This window comes from Nyctibius grandis, chromosome Z (genome assembly GCF_013368605.1).
Source record: "Nyctibius grandis isolate bNycGra1 chromosome Z, bNycGra1.pri, whole genome shotgun sequence".
In the NCBI taxonomy this organism is placed as follows: domain Eukaryota; kingdom Metazoa; phylum Chordata; class Aves; order Nyctibiiformes; family Nyctibiidae; genus Nyctibius; species Nyctibius grandis.
Genome location: NC_090695.1, coordinates 75,471,508 through 75,490,360, shown reverse-complemented (window position 1 = coordinate 75,490,360; position 18,853 = coordinate 75,471,508). Strand labels below are relative to the sequence as shown.

The 18,853-nt window shown below is 38.7% G+C and overlaps 1 protein-coding gene across 7 annotated transcripts in view; it reads right to left on the bottom strand.

Moving 5' to 3' along the window:
* Positions 1–6,759: 6,759 nt before the first annotated feature.
* Positions 6,760–18,853, bottom strand: part of ELAVL2 (ELAV like RNA binding protein 2) — a 61,204-nt gene continuing 49,110 nt past the window's right edge. For 3 of the 7 annotated variants that reach the window (XM_068422507.1, XM_068422503.1, XM_068422504.1), the window contains exons 4-7: positions 13,934–14,087; positions 11,195–11,420; positions 7,581–7,619; positions 6,760–7,087 (exon numbers count right to left, since the gene is read on the bottom strand). In XM_068422507.1, the coding sequence (XP_068278608.1) occupies positions 6,760–7,087; positions 7,581–7,619; positions 11,195–11,420; positions 13,934–14,087 (747 nt within the window). Of the gene's footprint in view, positions 7,091–7,580; positions 7,620–11,194; positions 11,421–13,933; positions 14,088–18,853 lie in introns of all 7 variants that reach the window. The other 4 variants (XM_068422509.1, XM_068422510.1, XM_068422505.1 and 1 more) reach the window with 3 other exon arrangements.

Here is an 18,853-nt window from a genome sequence, read left to right as displayed (position 1 = left end):
TATTTTGTGTATATAAAAAAAGCCCACCATCAGTGGACATCATTTACAGCAAACATTACACTTACTCTCATAACTCAGATTTATAATTTATCGGAGTTTGTGGCAATAAAAATGGATACTGGAGCTGTTTGCAATCAATACGCAACATACCACTTCAAGAAAGAAGTAATTCAACCACAAAGTCTCTGAAGTCATACCTTCTCAGAAAACGTGAACTGTAGAACAGGGAAGACAGGCAGCTGGAAGTGAAGGGTATAACTGAACTGGTTTGGATCCATCGGAATAGTGCCAGTTAATAAAGGACAGAAAAAATAAAGTCTGCTAGCACACGTGTTATATTTTGTATGATGTTGTATTTTGTATGATGGCACAAAGCATAGACAGTAGTAGGAAAGAAGTGTTTCACTTTGACCTATCTCCACCTCCCTTCTGACAGAACAGGCTGCTATAGAGTACCTTGCATTTCCAAAAGTTAATACCAAACTTTTGAGACAGGTCAACATCAAGAAGTGGTGGACTAGCTTTCAGGGCTATTTAATTTTTTATTAGAGTATATTGTCTTTCATAGGTGTTGGCAAATAGCCCTGCTGTATCAGTGGCTGGGTGACCAGCAGAAGCTTTTATCAGCAGAACATTCATGTAAACACTTGAAACTAAGAACATCCTTACACTCAAAGAAACAGAAGTACATGTGCTGTACTAAGCAAGGGTCCTGCTGCATAAATAAGAATTTAATGAGAGTTGCTTCAAATTAAAATTTAACTCTTATGTTTTTCTAAAGTATGCAGTGTTTATAATCAATAATCTGCCAGCAGTCATACTAACTTTCCTTACAGAATTATAGGGTCACTAAAAATGTCATGTTGACTTAAATTCACTTATGTACAGAAGTCGCAAGATACAGTGCATAAAATAAGAAATCAGATGTTTTATTAACTTTCTGCAGTTATACTCAGTTTTTAGAGTAGTCTTACAAGTAGAAAAAAAGTAGTAAGTTTTCCTTCTTCCCATTTATGTCTCAGGGTAGAATGTTAGTCGAAAAGCAAAAATAGGGGAGTACCTACAAGATCGTACAGTAACGTATCAGACTTGATAGCATAAAGTTAGGTAACCTCTTAACTCACTGAAGTCACTCATGCTGCTTTGAAGGCACCTGAAAGTTTACACTGCTTCCTCAATTTTTGTCACAGTGAAAGTGTGGGCAACAAGTCAAACTTTTCAGATTAAAACTGCTCTTCACCCCAACAGCAGACCTCCCACATGTTATTATAGTGTATCCATTCTACCTCCTTCCACCAAAAGACTCACCCTCTCCCCCAGCTTTGTTTTATGCTGGTTGGCCCAGATGACCTCTGATGCACTAAGCACATCTGCTGGCGCAAAGCATTAGTCACCACAGCAGTAGTTTTGTAGACAGGTGCCTCTACAGCAAAGTTTAGTTAGGAAAATTCCAGTGTAAAAATATGTGCATTCTTCTTGGTTTTGAGATGTACACACTGAAATTATGAAGTTCAAATGCCACAACTGTGCAGACAAAGCCCAACATAAAAGAAAATGCAAGCACAGTTGGATCAACAGTGCTGGCAAGGATGAAATAGCACAATCCCAGGCTATTATTTTATCTGTGATGGAGCATATCTCAAATTGTATTCATTTCTCAAACTGTTATAGTAAAAAAACCTCAAGATGCAGAGAGTAAAGCTATAAATTTTCTGACAGAAAGTCCCAACTCGTTGCTGGTCTTCAAGGTTTGAGTCACCATTCCTATAGTCACCTTCATGCAGTGTGTTTGAAGTGACAATACAAAGGGAAACAGATTTTAAACATCAGTCAAGGCCTGCTCAGCAGTACAGGTAGAGTATCACAGACTTACTAGTACTTGATGACCCTCCTATTCGTGTTATGCAATGAATACACATCACGTACAACCCCAACGGATAGCTGTCCGCTTTAAAAAATGCACCTTTTTCATTCACACTGGGAAAATGTTCTCTTGCTAAAGGAAGGCTCTTCCAGACACAGGTAGGAAGTTCACCCATTGCGTTTGACCTCATTCCATACATCTTTTGCAGAAGAGGCCACACAAACCTCAAGCGTATTTCTGCAGTAACAAAGCCCTTCCACAAGCACTCCAGCTAACACTCACATCCCCCAGTCACAGCTCACCCTCTGCCAGGGTCATGCTTCCAGCTTGTCTTGCCTACCACTGTTAGTCCCACACAGATGTTTACAGATGTTGCTGGAACTCCTATTTAGGTGCAAAAAAGAAAAAGGAAAGAGACGTGGGGGTGCTGATGGACAGGCGGCTAAACATGAGCCAGCAGTGTGCCCAGGTGGCCAAGAAGGCCAATGGCATCCTGGCCTCTATTAGGAATAGTGTAGCCAGCCGGTCTAGGGAAGTGATCGTCTCTCTCTACTCGGCACTGGTGAGGCCGCACCTTGAGTACTGTGTCCAGTTCTGGGCCCCACACTTCAAGAAAGATGTTGAGGTGTTGGAGCGAGTCCAGAGGAGGGCAACCAAGCTGGTGAAGGGTCTGGAGGGTCTGACCTACGAGGAATGGCTGAGGGAGCTGGGGTTGTTTAGCCTGGAGAAGAGGAGGCTCAGAGGTGACCTTATTGCAGTCTACAACTACCTGAAGGGAGGTTGTAGTGGAGTGGGAGTCAGTCTCTTCTCCCAGGCAACTAGCAATAGGACAAGAGGACATAGCCTCAAGCTTTGCCAGGGGAGGTTCAGGTTGGACATTAGGAAGCATTTCTTCTCAGAAAGGGTCATTAGACATTGGAAGGGGCTGCGCAGGGAGGTGGTGGAGTCACCATCTCTGGATGTGTTTAAGAAAAGACTGGACATGGCACTTAGTGCCATGGTCTAGTTGACAGGGTGGTGTCAGGGCAATAGCTGGACTCGATGATCCCAGAGATCTCTTCCAACCTGACTGATTCTGTGATTCTGTGAAAAGGAACTAGCCCTCTTCCACCATATCACATGAGGCAGTTACACATTTTCTTCCTTAGCTTCTTCATAAAACTTCAATACAGTAAGAAAAGTACTACCTCTATATAAATTTGCATCAGGTTCCCTTACTCATGAGCTCTGACTACGCAGAGGTGCTCAGCTACATACAAACAAATTTGTATTTTTCAGCACTGACCTCTTCTCTGGGCAACTGCACTTAATTGATAATTTTTAGTGTTGCTCCTTGACTGCCTGCTTATCTCAAAATATAAGCAGTTTTTATTTTAAACTGAAGGCAATTACATAAATGTATTTTGTCCTCGTTTCCATGTAACAAAATAATTCAACTGTGGCTAGTTACACTGCACTCAAACTGGTGTAAATTGAGAGCTAAAACTATCCTTTTGTGAAGGAGTGCAAGCTGAACACAGACATCCCTGCTGGAATATGAACTCCAAATATAGCTTCTCATTTGCTGCCAAGCCCTGTCTCTCGCATCCTTTCATTACTCCAGCCACCAAAGAACATAACTGCATAAAAACACCATCAGTACAGGCTATTTCTATAAGTAAATATAAAGAGTCAATTTGTTAACACCGGATATGACTGACATCTTGAGGTACTATTACCTATGTATGTTGTTTACAGACTTATGACTCCCATCATCCAAGTAAACCCTATTCCATCACACTGTAGTGATGGGAGATGCTCCACACCACAACACATGCTACAAGGTTTTGTATCAAAAAATCTCACCATAAAGACGTAGAAGAGAAGGTGAAACAAAACAGTCAAAAATAAAAGCTATGCTGCATAAGCCACTTTTGGAATTGTATTTGTACTGGTGAAAATTCACTCTCATTCAATTGAGCAAAGCAAATGAATTTAGGAGTATATATACTTTAAAAGGGCAAGAGACAGCTGACTAACTTTTAAAGAATTTCTTCAAGAGCTGGGAAGGGAAAAGAACATCAAACTAAGGTTAACTGAATATCCTCTCAATTAATGGAGCCCAGAAATTAAGCCAGTAATTAAACAGCAAATGGACACTGCAATGAACAGTAAATCCTTCCCTCTCCTCTGTATTTATCCTAACACACTAGGGCATTAACTCAGCTACACTGAACAGCAGTCTGCTAGAGAGACAGCAAGTTAATTTGTACTGAATGTGTTTAATGACCCTCATTTATTATATCAGCCTAAGTATTGAGTGGTTCATATAAAACCAAAGTGAAGAGACTGGACACCAATTCTAACACAACAGAACTGGTACATAGCTCCCCTGTCTTACCTCCTTGTTGGTAACTAGGACCCTAAGTTAAAAGGAGCTCAAGACTGTGTGGAAACCTCAGATTGCTTACCCATTAAAGCAGAGGACAATACGGTAAAAGACCTGCTCGTGACACTGTTTCCCTTCAACTTTTGTTTATTGATGTACTGAACATGAAAAAGTACAAAGGATCCAAACACAAAAGAAAACATGTACAACCTCTTAAATACTCAACAGAATATATTTTCTATTCCAACAGATGTGAATTAAGTCATACTATACAACTTCAAATAAATACCAGCCTTATATTTTACTAAGTGCTCTGATAAACACTGTGAAGTGAAGCCCAATTTACATGCCTTCTCATCAATGCTGTTAGTTGCTACAGTAGTATAGGAAAGAAGCATGTAGCTACTGTTTTCCCCACGTTGGAAAGTTTGTGATTTCTATAGTATATACAAATTTTAATGCAGAGGATTAGCTTTAACAATCTAAATGCACCTAAGAATGAGGAAGTGCTCAGGAAGCCAACTCATTTTTGAATAGCATTGAGTGGGTCAGCATGAAAACTCGCTTATTCACTTTAGCACGCGCTTCACAGTATATGTACTGTACTATACTGAAAAATTTTTAACTACAATTTAAAAGAATAAGAACCAAAAGCAACTGCAAAGATAGTGTACAACTATGGTATGCATAGAACATTGCTTTTTCTAAGGGGAAGCATATGAGCATCTCAGTTTATACAAAAAGCAGGACGTAACTACGTAGTTGTCAGTGCATCCTGGTGAAGGCATCAAACCCTCAGCTTTTTTTTTTTAAAAATTTAATTATAAGCTAGATGCTAATCAGAAAATATTCTGTATTTTTTTTCTTAAATTTCTTCAATACATGGTAAAGACTTCTTCTATTTCCCCAAATAGTGATTTAAGCATCATACAAAGTTAAATTTCAATAGCATACAGGTATTTATGGGTTTTATATGAAAAATGTAAGGAAATTTGTTCAAAACCTATGACTATACTTGTTTTTTACCACAAACATATTTATAAACAAAAATGTAGCATCACCATAAACAGCTGAAGCTAGACTATCTACAGACAAAAATAGCAACAGATCTGATGCACTGTAAATTCAAGTCCTCAGGACAACAAAAATGAGTAAGCAGACCTCAAGTAACAATGTTAATGCCATTTACAAAGAAAAACTCATACAAAAAACATTCAAAATTGAACATCACTTGGCATGTAACTTAAAAAATAAACTGAAATAAAAATTAGCTGAAAGGTTCATAACTCAAGGTCTTATTTACATTACACAAAGCTCAGGTGTTAGCCTTGAACATAACTTTCAAAATACCTCCAAATACACCCAACTCAGGCCACTTCTGCTGATCTGCTACTATGCAAACCATGCTCAATGTCTTTTCTTAAGACAAAACAATTCTTCAAACAATAGCAAGTACATCACTAAACACACCATGAGCTCTATCTGAAGGGAATTCTTTAGGAAGAACAGATTTTTTTTCCCCCGTCTCTCAGTATTTTAAGTTCCTGCTTGCTCTTATATTCTCTTTTTAAATTTTCTTTTGTTTCAAAATCACAAATCAATGTGAGCCACCTATCACTTAATAACCAGGATGATCAAAGACTCCACTGATGATTACAAAAATGAAACCAACAGTGCATCTCATTGACTCTGCTTCTTAATACAAAGGTCTCAAAAGTATTTCTACATCATAAATCTTTCTAAATTTTCCCCAACAATTGCAAATTTCCTGGTAAGTTTTAAAAGCTCACTAGGTGTCATATGAAGAGATTGCTCAAAGTATTCAAGTCAAAATATTTGTTCCAGGACCAGTAAAAAGTTTCTCCAAATTTTTTTTTTTTTTTTTTTTTATAAAAATAGATGCTTTTTAAACCCACATCAAAGAGGCTCTTATCTCTTTGGCAAGGTACTTCTTTACGAAAAGTTCTCCAGTATTCTTACAATAAGCTTTTATAATGTGTTCCCATTTCCCAACCCAAATGATAATTATAAAATAAATACTGCTTATAACTTTATAAATAAAATGTAAACTTCAAATACTTCTCTTGAACAAAACAACAATGCATTAAAATGTAAATTAAACACAATGCAAATCAAGAAATAACATAAAAAAAAACCTGAAAAAGTATAACACAAAGCCTCAATATTTACTTATAGGTTAAAGGCAGTCATGTAAAAAGAAAAAACTTCTTCCCTTAGCTGAAACATTTTAAAAGGTCCACCTTCTTCAAAGAAGGCAATAGAATATGCATTGTGACAGGTAAAAACCCTGTACCTCTTGTCAATATTCAAACACAAAAGATATTTAAGAAGTTTTAATTCAAATATTAGCAATAAAAAAATCTCACATATTCTTAGGATGCTAAGTAGTCGTTTTATCCCCATTTCCACACTGACATACAACAAAGGCATTTACTAATGCATAAAGCTTCTTGTAAATTGCCTTTGTTGTATAGTTTTCATGTAGTAATGCACTGAGAAGAACTTGTTAGGCTTTGTGCGTTTTGTTTGTTTTGAAGGAGACCTGCAATACTCTGTCCCCAAGGCGGTATCCATTCAGGCTGGCTATTGCCATAGCTGCCTCATCATAGTTTGTCATAGTCACAAATCCAAAACCTTTGCACTTGTTAGTGTTAAAATCACGGATGACCTTCACATTGGTTACTGCTCCGAAGGGTCCAAACATTTGCCAGAGGATACTCTCATCAGCATCAGGGGCCAAGTTGTACACAAAAATGCACCATCCAGTTCCTGCATGTCCAGGGATATTAATTCCAGCCAAACTGGTCATTCCATCAATGGTCATTGGAGGAAACCTACTAAAGAATGGGGCAAAACAAAACAGAATCATGAAGTAGCTGTTCACGGAAAATCCCAAAGAAGTTTCAAAATAAAAAAGAAAATACAGGGCTTTTCACAGCATGAACATGTTGGCCAGACTAGTAAGGTAACATTGCAAATATTTTTTTCTCCCTAACTGCAGAATTACTATGTACAATACTATACACAAGTAGGGGGAACAGTGCTAGGTCTGTTTGAAATGAAGCAACATAGAAAAAAAAAAAAACCAAACAAAAAAAACCCAAAAGAAAAGCGTGCTATAAAACCACTGAAGATTAGTTAGTCGTTTGAAACAGGAATTCCATGGAACTGCTACAAAAGGCTTGTCTTTCATGCACAATGCACCAAAATGAATAATCTCAGCTGAAGTCTCAACGTGCAAAAATCCAACATAAGCCTTACCAAAAAAGAGTATGCAAAATACTTAACAGTAGTTTGGTTATTATCAACCTAATAGTCCTTTATTACCTCTTTACTCCATAAGCCATGTTGAGCAGATTGTCCAACCTGCAAAACATTTAGCAAAGCATTCAGTCTTGAGACTTTTCCACACTTTAATCTTAAGGAAACTTGGTATTTTACTGCCATGTCCCTTGCGCTGTACAGAACCTCATGCAAAGTTAAAAGTACCAGCACTGAAAGAGCTGTTGCACCTTATTACACCTGATACAGTTAGCGGATACCAAATATATGTTCTTGTGTAGTATCCATAACCACGAATAGTTCAGTTCAGAAAGTGCACCTCTGCCACAAGTTTAGACTAAGTCAAATACTGTTAGCGTGAAGTTACAGTCAGTGACCACCTCAGTGAAATTTTCCAGACTACTAACTTGTTTTGGATGATGAATTTACTGAGGCTCCTGACAGTCTGCTGACATGAATACCCAGAGAAATACCGGGTTTTGGAGCAGTAACAAATGTTAGAACAGGAACCGCAAAAAAGATTTTTCATTTTCCTACTCTTTTCCAGAATAAAGTGTTTTTAAAATATATACACACACACGCATATTAGACTGTAAGCTTTCTGCATGTATTTCTTCCCTGACCTTTCCCCCAAGCTGCTAAACTGTAATACGCGACCACAACTCTAAACCCTTTGGAATTACCTAGCCAATACCCAGAACATGCGGCGCCTACCAATCCTGTCAATCTTATTCCTGAAGTCCTTAAAGTGCTTCTCTAAGAACATTTCTGCCCTAAAGCAGTTCTGGCTTCTTCCTGACAAAGCCCAGACATCTGAAGAGAAAGTCTTGTTAAAGGTTCTCTTCAGGACTCCACAAAATATGAGCTTAGGTAAAAAATGTACACTTGATTTAGTTTTTAGCTTACAGATACCTTACAGATCTGTACCTTATTGTGATTTCTCTCTAGTAAGGAGCTACAGGATTTAAGAACTATTACTGGTATACAGAATCCAAACTCCTGCAGTAGTTTAACTACACTTGTGCACAAAAAACTTGAAGAAAAAACATTCGGTCTTGTTTGCAGCTAAGTAAAGGTCTCAAACTACAGAGCATTATGGTTCTGCAGTGAGCAGGGTTTGCAGGATGCACTGACAAGAAAGCAAGCCACTGAATCCCAAAAAGAGCAGAAAAGATGAAATTAAAAAATGCCTGACTACTTATCAGTAGACTTAGTGTGGATAACCATCTGCTGTCATTAACATTTGGGGGTGGAGAGGGAGCTGAAGAGTCCCAGAAACACCACCACTTACAGGTCCTTGCTGTTAAGCAGTCAGCTGAGGACTTCATACAGTAATGGTATCACCATAATAGTTTTCATCAGTTACCTGGAAGACTTAAAAATATACTGGAAAAATTCTAAGGGGCATTCACTGGACAATTTTTAAAGATGCTTCAAGTTACGCATAATACAGAAACTGAGAAACAATTATGTATAGCTGCTTTTGTAAGTTCAGCTGAAGAAGCAGCATTGTAGTGATCCTATTGTTCTTCACAAGTAAAGTTTATGCCAATTCTGTTTTCAGGCCTCTGTCAACTGTTAACAGAGACATTGCAAATGCATCAGGTAATCCTGTCTGAAATGTCAACAGCTAAGATTTCTTGCATGTGAAAGACATGAAAGATCTGAAGCATCAGTGCAATCTGAACTACATAGTCAGCAACAGAGCTGGAATGCTGCAACACCACCAAAGACCTAAAAAAACAAAAAAAGAGATTTCCCTTTACAGTTACAAAAAATTTAAAATTTGGCAAGCCTGTCTCTGTTACAGAACAAACAGAAGCCTGAAGGCATTCCCAAAAAACTGTAAAAAAAAATCTGATTTTGTCTGCAAAATTGACCTTTTGACCAGTTGACCTTTTGACCAGTCAGTTCAACCTTGTTCTTCCTTCCACATCGACAGAAGTGAGAAAGATCTTACTCTCCCTCCTATTGACTAAAGACTTGGTACCTACTCAGTGCTTTTTGTTACCATTACACTTTTAAGTGAAGCAAATCACTGCATCGCTTATGATTGTTTCATGGATCACTTTACACTTAGTATCTCAGAAAAAAACACTTTCCAGTGAAATTTAAATGGGCATTCATAAAAATAAACTTCCTTTTCAAACAAAAAAATCACAATCAATCAAATAAATTTTTAAAGTTCAAAGCCTATGTTGCAGGACAGCTGTAGTCTATTGAAACTACTTAACCGCAAAGAACTTTACATCCTATCAAAAGAAAAGGCTCCAAAACTTGGAGAATTTTTAGAAGTCATGATAGATTTGCCTGGACTATCAGTTAAATACAGATGCTATCCCAGCCAGTATCAGAGTAACACCGAATGCAGCCAAGTATCGGGAAACAAGTGCACTCAGAAGAACTCAAGGAGTCAGCAGGACAGACTTGCCAGAATATGTTGAATGATCTAACACACAAGCTGTACAACAGCTCCCTCATGATCTTATTTCATATAATGCACTTGGGTCCATCCTGCAAGTGCAACTTCTGCCCCAATGCTCTGCCTACGTAACAGCAAGCCCACTTTTATTCAATATTCAGCACACTGCTTAAATTAACCCTTTTACTCCCTAAGAAATGGAAAGAAAACCCACCAAATAATGAACAAAATCAGTTATCCCTTCCATTAGTGCTGAAAGCCTACTCTAGTGCTGACCTTCACACCTGTGAGACACTTGCTGCACATAAGCCTGAAAAGATGAAGAAAAGAATTCCCAGAAGTGCAGTCCATGAACTCTGAATGTTTGGCCTAAAAGTGAGGGTAGCCAATACAGAGCTTTTGAAGTTTGGTATATTCTCTTTGAAGAAAACTGCCAGCTGATTTTATTTTTTCAAAAATAAAATAGAAACAGAGTATATTACTGTTTAACACATTCCAGTCACATAGCCCAGGGGCAGAGGGTAGGAAAAAACTATCAAAATCGCTGAAAAAAAATCTGAGGTACTCATGAATGTAGATAATACAATATTTGTTTCACTTTGTTCTCACCATCTGTCCTTTTCAATACACTAAATATCACAGGGAACTGTATGGCTGTAGTTTCAACACAATGGGAACAAATATCCGCAAGAGACACATGCAGAAAATATCTGAATAATCTTCATTTCAAAAGTTTGTAACAAGAGAAGACGAAGTGTGGCATGAGGGATTTAGTTAACTGACTAGGAAAAAAACTGAAAGCCGGAACGGGGAGGAAAGACGGGTGGGGAAGAGGAGGCTGGCTGTGGCACGCCATATGGCTAAGAAGAAAATTGAATTGCCTAGGTCAACATTAACTGAATCAGTTTGCACATTAATCAACAACAATCTAGGAAATTAAAAATAACCTTTAAAGATGGATTTTTTTTTTTTTAGTGACTGTGTAGAAGAAAAAGATGTCATCTCGGTTTAACGCTAATTAAGTAGGTTTATTAGATACTGAAATGCTATCAATAGGATGGAATACATTTTTGCTTTTAGCTGTATTGTAGGAGCATAGCTGAATTTCAAGATTTTCATGTGTTTCCTCCACACACAGAAATCGGACAAGAAGGGAAAGGGAAGAGTGGAGGGAAACAAACAGGCCTGTGTGAACGTGGCTTCCAGCACAGTTCACACAAGTACATATTTGACTTACCTAAAACGTTGAGCCTGCTGAGCTAGAGGTGCCGGATACCTTCTGTTTGGAGAATGGTACAGCTGGGAAAGGATGGCCTGATTGGTTTTTTGGCTTGGATTGTTAGCAAACTTTACAGTGATGGGCTCTGTGGCACCTGGAGGTTTCTGGCCATTCAAGCCCTTGATAGCTTCTTCTGCTTCAATTCGCTTGTCAAACCGGATAAACCCCACGCCCCTTGACACCCCTGCACAGTGTGAAGGAAGCATATAATAATTAATTCAGAGACTCTGGAATATTAGATGTTAACGTGTGATTTTCATAGCCAATTGCTATGCTAATGGCCAATTACTGTGAACGCATGGCAATTTTGAGCTTATTAGACCTCAGCTTTTGCTCAAAGTAGTAAGACTTTTCTATTGTAATTTTTTTTTTTTTTTTTTTTAATTTAACTGACATAAGATATATTGTGTAGAAAGCTTGGAAGGTTGAGGGAAAACACAGCAGAGATGACTTAGAACATAGTGAGCCAAAGGGTAACTCTGAAACAAAGCAATTTTGGGTGGGGGTGGGGGACTGCGGTGAACCCAGATTCAGCTGCACTGTAACCTCTGTTCAGTTCATGCTACTCTGCAGTACCTAAATTCACAGAAATTCTGTAAATAGCTTAGTCATCTGCTCCCTAGCAGCAAGAAATAGCTTATGCTCTCCTGCAGTACGCCTTAAAATTCCCTCTGGAGCAAATATGCTGAGACAACAAAGAGTGGACTGCAGGTTCCAGATTGCAGTAATGGGAGTTATGGCCCTGTCTTACCCATGGCTACCTCTAAGTAAAAGATTCAGTTTCAGCATACCACCATACTTTTGTAGGTGTTATTTTTGAAGGACACTTTTCTTGGTATAGAAGAGTCAAAAGACAACAAGCACAGGGATCTGCAAGTGTTTATGGAAGGTCTTAGGAACATCGCACCTCAAAAATTTATACTGTGGCTTAAATATAAACACAATGAGGTTTCAATTCTTGAACCAATTAACATTAAAGCTGCTACAGGCAACCCTAGTTAGTTGTATGCTTTGCTGTAATATTCCTAAATCCATGTAGAGGCCCCTTATATTTTGGTTCATGAATAAACAGACAAGTTAGACACTTGTCCTCACTTGAGAAAGACATTAACGACAAGGAATGTATTCTGTTCAGAAACAGTGACAATTTAAACCATCAAAGTGACAATGAGCAGGCGTAAGAAAGCTTTAAAGAGGCAAATGTCACAGCTTCAACTTTGCTTTTTTCATCTGTCAGTTTGTGTCACAACCTTATTGTTAATACCATTTTGCTTCTCTCTCTTCCAAATTACTGAGACAGAGGAGGGAAGAAAGCTTAAACCTGAACAGTCTACGCCAGGGAACTCCTGAGCACATACTAGGATTTATGAGTACTTAGAATTACAGTACACATTCAGAAGTTTAATTACAGTTACTTATTTGGCCCATTTGTCAAATCCCATCATTTCCATGCATGAATAAACAGGAACATACTATAAAGAGCTATTTATTGCACAAAGACTGGAAATCTGACCTGCAAATCTGCTACTTCTACAAGTCAGTACTTGGCCTCTAGCTATCCTTTCCCTGCCTCTCCACACTCTCAACAACTCATACTATTAAAGCACTAAGTATTATGTGTCAATATTGAGATTTCTGTTAACTTGATGGAATTGCAAAGGAGTATATATGAGGTCCTCTACAGGTCAGCCAAGTGTCAAACACTGGCATGCACAATCCTTTCGAAGACCATTTGAAAACTTCCTGACCTCCTACAGCTGAAAGCTGTTTGTCACCCATGAAAACATGCGACTTTGAAAAGGTACAACTATAAAAAAAAAACAAGCTAGCTTATTATTCAGGGAGTAATTATGTGAGCAAATGAATTATTCTGCCCCACACCCCTAGATTTTTGGAAAGACGAGAATTTGGAGAGCCCTGCTCCTTTGTATTTTGCTTTGCATACTCAATACTTCTGTCACGTACTTGGCATTTCATTTGATTGCTTATTTTTGAAACAGGCCTGATGGAAGCAGGTGAGGCAGCAAATTATAAAACTCCTCAAGAACAGCCATTTTGAGCCAGCAAAAACACATGCATTACTGTCAAAGTCTGGAGAGCAACCAGAGTGTCACTGACACCCACTCACTGGTCAAGACACATACTGTAACAACACAACTAACGTGCTAGAGCTTAGTTCTTTAAGGCACTGCTAAGCACAGAACTTATCTGCTCCTGGGGAACTCAAAGTTCATGTTCTTCAGTGTGCCCAAAGTTAATGAGGCAACCTTGAAAACAGTCTTAACAGCAATTACCAGCCTGCATCTCCTGTAATCCTAGCCTCAGAGAACCTGAATTTCTGCATAAGATTTTATTCTTATTAAAAAAGTGTTTAAATAGCACTTCATGAGGCACATAGGCACTATTTCCACGCAGCAACTTGGAAAGGAAGATTACAGCAGCTGTAAATTTATTACAAGCCATGAAACAGGCTTCAAACCTGCACCTTCAGGGTGGAAACGACTCAAGCTGGCTCAGTACACTCCACAATCTATTTCTGTCCATGCATATTTATGAACAATTCCAGCAGAAAATTGCATGTTCTGGCCTACATACACCTTTCATATATTCTAGAGACAAGACTATCATACTGAAAGGTGAAATATTTCTTAAACTGCCAGTCCAAAAGTAAGAGATAGTGTAAAACTGCCTACTTACCAGTGACTTGGTCAACCAGAATACGAGAAGTAATAATGCGTCCGTATTGGGAAAAGAGCTGCTCCAGTTCTTTCTGGGTCATTGTTTTTGGAAGTCCGCTAACATACAAATTTGCATCTCTGATAGAAGCCGAACTTGGTCGCGCATAGGAAACCTTGGGAAAAAGAAAGTAAAAAAAACCCTAGAAATCAAACACTTTAAAAACAGTTGACAGATGACAATGCCATTTGTTCTAAGACATTGAAATGATTTTAAGGGCAGCCAGAAAAGTTACCTTGCAAAGCCAGTTAAGTGGGTTTTTTTTTCTGTGCTGGCTTCTGTGAAAACACTGAAGGAATGCAACATAAGACCATGCAGGAGAAGCTGACTACATGAACTCATATACAATTTAAGGAGTATTTTCAAGTAAAGGAGAAAAGCTAGGTATACCCTCCAGCAAGCTTTGGTGGAGAGAAAGTGTCCGTTAGCTTACTGTAAGACTAAAAAGACAAATTTAAGAAGATCCAAGAATACTTTCCTTTTAATTATCATTAAAAAGCATTAAAAAATACAAGGAATAAAGATTTCACTTTGATATCTAGGTCAAAACCACAGAAAGACAGTCCAAAGCACTTAGAGGTTTGCAAGTGTTTTTCAAGTGCTGTGCCCTTTGGTACATGTGTTGGGCTTGCTATCAAGTGACACACAACCGTTCACGAGGTCAAGATAAACTCTGTTCCATTACTTTTATAGGCCTAGGAATGAATGGCAGAAATAGGAATGCAACTTGCATTTTGGATGTTCAACAGCTTGCCAATTCCTGCAACCCAGAGGTCTTACAACCAAATGCCAAGTAACAGTGAGCTTCTCAGGTCCTTTTGGACAGCAGTTTTTACCTGCTGCCTCAAAGTGTCAGTCAGAAATATTTTAAGATTATCAATCAGATTCTTCAACCCTTAGACACATGCTACAAAAACAGCATGATAAAGAGTTCAGTACCTTCCACTGAAGTCTGTACAAGTGGTTTATCCTTATTACAGGAAAAATTACAGCAGAACAACCACGCTTGTGGAACAGGACAAAATACTTTATTTGGGGTGTTCACTGTACAGAATGTAAAGGTGAAAAGGAGCCTCAAGAAGTGGTCAGATTTATCTCCTTTCCTTCCCTCCCTGCAATGCAGGGATCAGCCAGCTCTGGGCATCTGCAACTTAACTCTGTAAATGTTTCTTTTGCCTAATCCTTTGACATTTCTTTTCAAATCCTCCCCCCCGTCTCATTTCCATGCAGATCAGCAGAGTCTTAAGACTCCTGTGGAAGCAAAACAAAAAAGGCCATTGAGACAGCAGACCCTGGAGACTAAACAATCAGTACCCTGGAACACTGCTGTGATCCTTCCAAGTTCTACCCAGAGGCTTTGTGCAAGGTATCTTCCAGAGCTGGCTGAACAGGGCTGACCTACAGAACTTGTAGCTGTCCAGGATAACACACTATCAACACAAAGTCCCACGAGCCACAGTGCCTTGCTCTTTTAACATAGGAGTCATACAAGAGCAGAAGACCCAAGTTCAAAGTGCTTGTCTTCCTATCTCCCACACAGGCAGCTGGAAATAACCTCAGCCCTTTCTCTTAATTTACTTTTTTTTTTGGTTTGTGGAGATGTGCCAATTTAATTGTAATAGAAAAGCTGCTGGTGTCCGGTTTTAGAGCAGGAATGACAGAATTTCCCAGTTTTCATATAGTTTATTTCAACTTCAGTGAAGAACAGTTTGTTTTCCACTGGAGCTGAGCCTACTGAACTGAAGATTACTTAGTCCTCTTTCTTCTACATGCCCCCTCACTTTTTTATATTATTAGAAATATGCCCTAGAGAACTGTACACGGAAGAGCTCATGAAAATTATGACCATCAAGGTGCCAGATAGAAAGCCACAGACCCTTTAGCAAAAATGGATTCAGTGTCTGTGATGCTAAGTGTGAAAAACCAACCAACCAAAAAAAGACCCCACCAAATACTAAAACACATTCCTGACATCTGGTCATGGCAGGAATCTGCTATGTGACTCCGGAGGTATTTTTCCACCTGAGCTTCCCATGTCACATGGAATTCTTCTATAATCCAGTCACATACACTGACAGACAATGGGTATTTTCCAGTAAGTTAAAAGCTTCTTTTTTCCTTTAAAAAAGTCTTTGATAACTCTTGCGATTTTTTCAAGATACAGTATAAACAGAAAGTACTAGTTTATTTTATAGAAAGTAGTAGTTCATTTTAGACTAGCTGGGACTGGATAATTAGCTTTTCTGTTTTGACTTGATTCTTGCCATTTAAGTCAACATAGGATTACTCCTAGAAGACATTATCAACTACTGGAGTCAGATTCACATAGCAGGAGTGTTCAGGACTTAAGTGCCTGTAAACTGCCACAGGAAGTTTCTCTAATTATCCAAACTGCAGTACTAAAAACTGATTATGGCCACTTTGTAGCATCATAAGTAATTTATCCATATACTAATGCAGCACCACTTTAAATTACAGCAATGATGGTATCTTGTAAACTACTGAAAACAAGACACCAGATAATAAGTGTTACAAGAACAGCAGTCATGTTCCTGCACATGACAGAATACGTGATTCCCAAGAGCCTTTCACAAGGGAGATGAGAAATTTAACAGGTCCTTCAAGAAAGGCAAAGACGTAATTCTGATTTCTTAACATTGCTAGAATAGATTCAATACTAAAGCCCAAATCTCATCAGCAACATTAGCTCTTTCAAAGGAAAATAAGGAGAGATATTACTGTTGTATCATTTTGCTGTTTTTGTTTAACTAACTATGCCCTTTTCTTTAGATGAGTATTTGCAAAGTCAAGGACAATGACTTCCAGTGGAACTGCAGAAATAAAGACGAGAAGAAAGCACAATCTGGCAAGTCAAAGAGAAGAGGAATCTGACTTCAGCTACCAGCTGTATGGCAGATTCTCACACAGCTGGGTCAAGTGACTGATTTCAACAGTTCTGGGCTGAAGGGTTTAACACTGAAGTTTTGTAAAACCATTTTTTTTTTTTCCTTAAAGTGGTAAATCTGCTACCAGTATATGGCTGTGCAGCCAAAGCCAATACTTGCAAGTTGTGTTTGAAAAAAATTCTTTTTTTACTCTGATATTCAACCCTCACACTACACACACCCGTATTTGAAAGAACAGTTTCTAGATTTGAGTAATTTCCCTACTGTTCTACAGGCAAAGTTATATACCTGCGATACTCCCAGGTGCACAGAGAGTCTGAGAGGTAAGCTGCACCAGAGACAGGAAAACAGACAGTAAAGCTTGCCTGCATTCAGCCAAAGAAGCAAGGACAGTGATAGCTATCCAAGAGGTAGAAAAATAAAACAGCTAAGAAATGAAAGAACTTGCCCAACTCACCCACTTGGCTATGAGCTTCTTCATGAAACAAAGCTCCATGCCATACTTGGCAGGATGACCTTAAGGAGACCCAAGGCCAGAGAACAGAGACAGAATGCCTGGGGGACAGGACTACACACAACAGTCTTGAAATATCAAGAAAAGCAGTTCTGAACAGCTAAGTTAATGTTTGTTTTCAAAAGGAATGCTTCCACCCTCACAAATTTAACTCTACATGGTAGGACGGCACAGTAACAAAGTCCATTTTGTTATCGAACACAATGAACTGTTATTAACGCAAAGTTTGATGCCAGGGGAAGCACAGGAGGATAGGCACTACTTATAGATAAACTAGATGAAGAAAGATGTATAGCTGCATGCATCACTGGCACATCTCAGTTTTATATGACAGTTTTTAATTCTCTCGAGAATTGAGATATACTGAAAACTGTTCTATCCAGTCCTATTTAAGCTGACAGACACAAGTATTTTTTTCCACATTTATCCTCTGAAGAGAAGTCAGAATTCCTAGGAGTGACCATCAGCTCAGGAAGGAAGGAAAACAGTGACTCACCTTCATATTTAGCAAGAAAGCTATGTGACTGGTGGTCAAACATTTCACTACTGAGAAACTAAAAAAAACACAAACCCATGGTTTGCTGAAGATTAAGGAGTTACTGTGGATTTTACATTAGCTTTGAACCCAGATGAATACCTGCTACTATTCTGTTTTCTAAGCACGTATGCTTGCAAACACCCAGAACAGAGGCTGCAGAATGTAAGCCTCTCAAACTCCTTTCAAACACGATAAAAGAAGTCTTTATGAACAAAAGATACCAAAGGTCTCCCAAAATCCCTAAGCCATACTTTATGGTGCTACTGTTTTCAGTCTCCAAACTATCTAGACTTTGCTCTAGAAGTAGTTCTATAGATGTTGATAGATTAAATAGCTCCATTTTCTAAGCAATCTAATGCAGTAATTAGATTTTCCATCCAGCCACCCACTGCTAACTGTCAAAGTCATTCTGATTCGACACATTAGATAGAATAAAACTGAGGAAGTACAATGTAAGCAGAAATAAGAGAGTTGTGTTATTTATGAACAGAGAGAGACAAAAAAAGCAAAGAAAAACCTTAAGTCAAGTAAGTGACCTGTGAGGCAATGCTTAATACCTGAAACTTTTTTCCCTCCTGGTCAGTGACATTAAGGTAAGCTAGAAGCAAACACCTAATTCACAAGCTCTGCCTGATAGGCAGTTCAAGTTCAGTAGCAATGAGAATGAAATTAAAATTCTCCCTTCTTACCCATATATCACCTCAATGGACCTCCCTGGTGATTACCACAGCCCAGAAGCACAGGCGTACATACCAGTCCTTACAAAGCAAGCTGCTGGAACAGCTTTATAGGTCTCGAAACCATGTTTATATCCCTGCTCACCATCTCTAGTGACTGAAGGATCACCTCCAAGCCAAAGATCCATCCTAGCAAGGAGGAAATCAAGCAAAGGTGTCTGAGGGCCTGCTTGGATGAACGAGGGA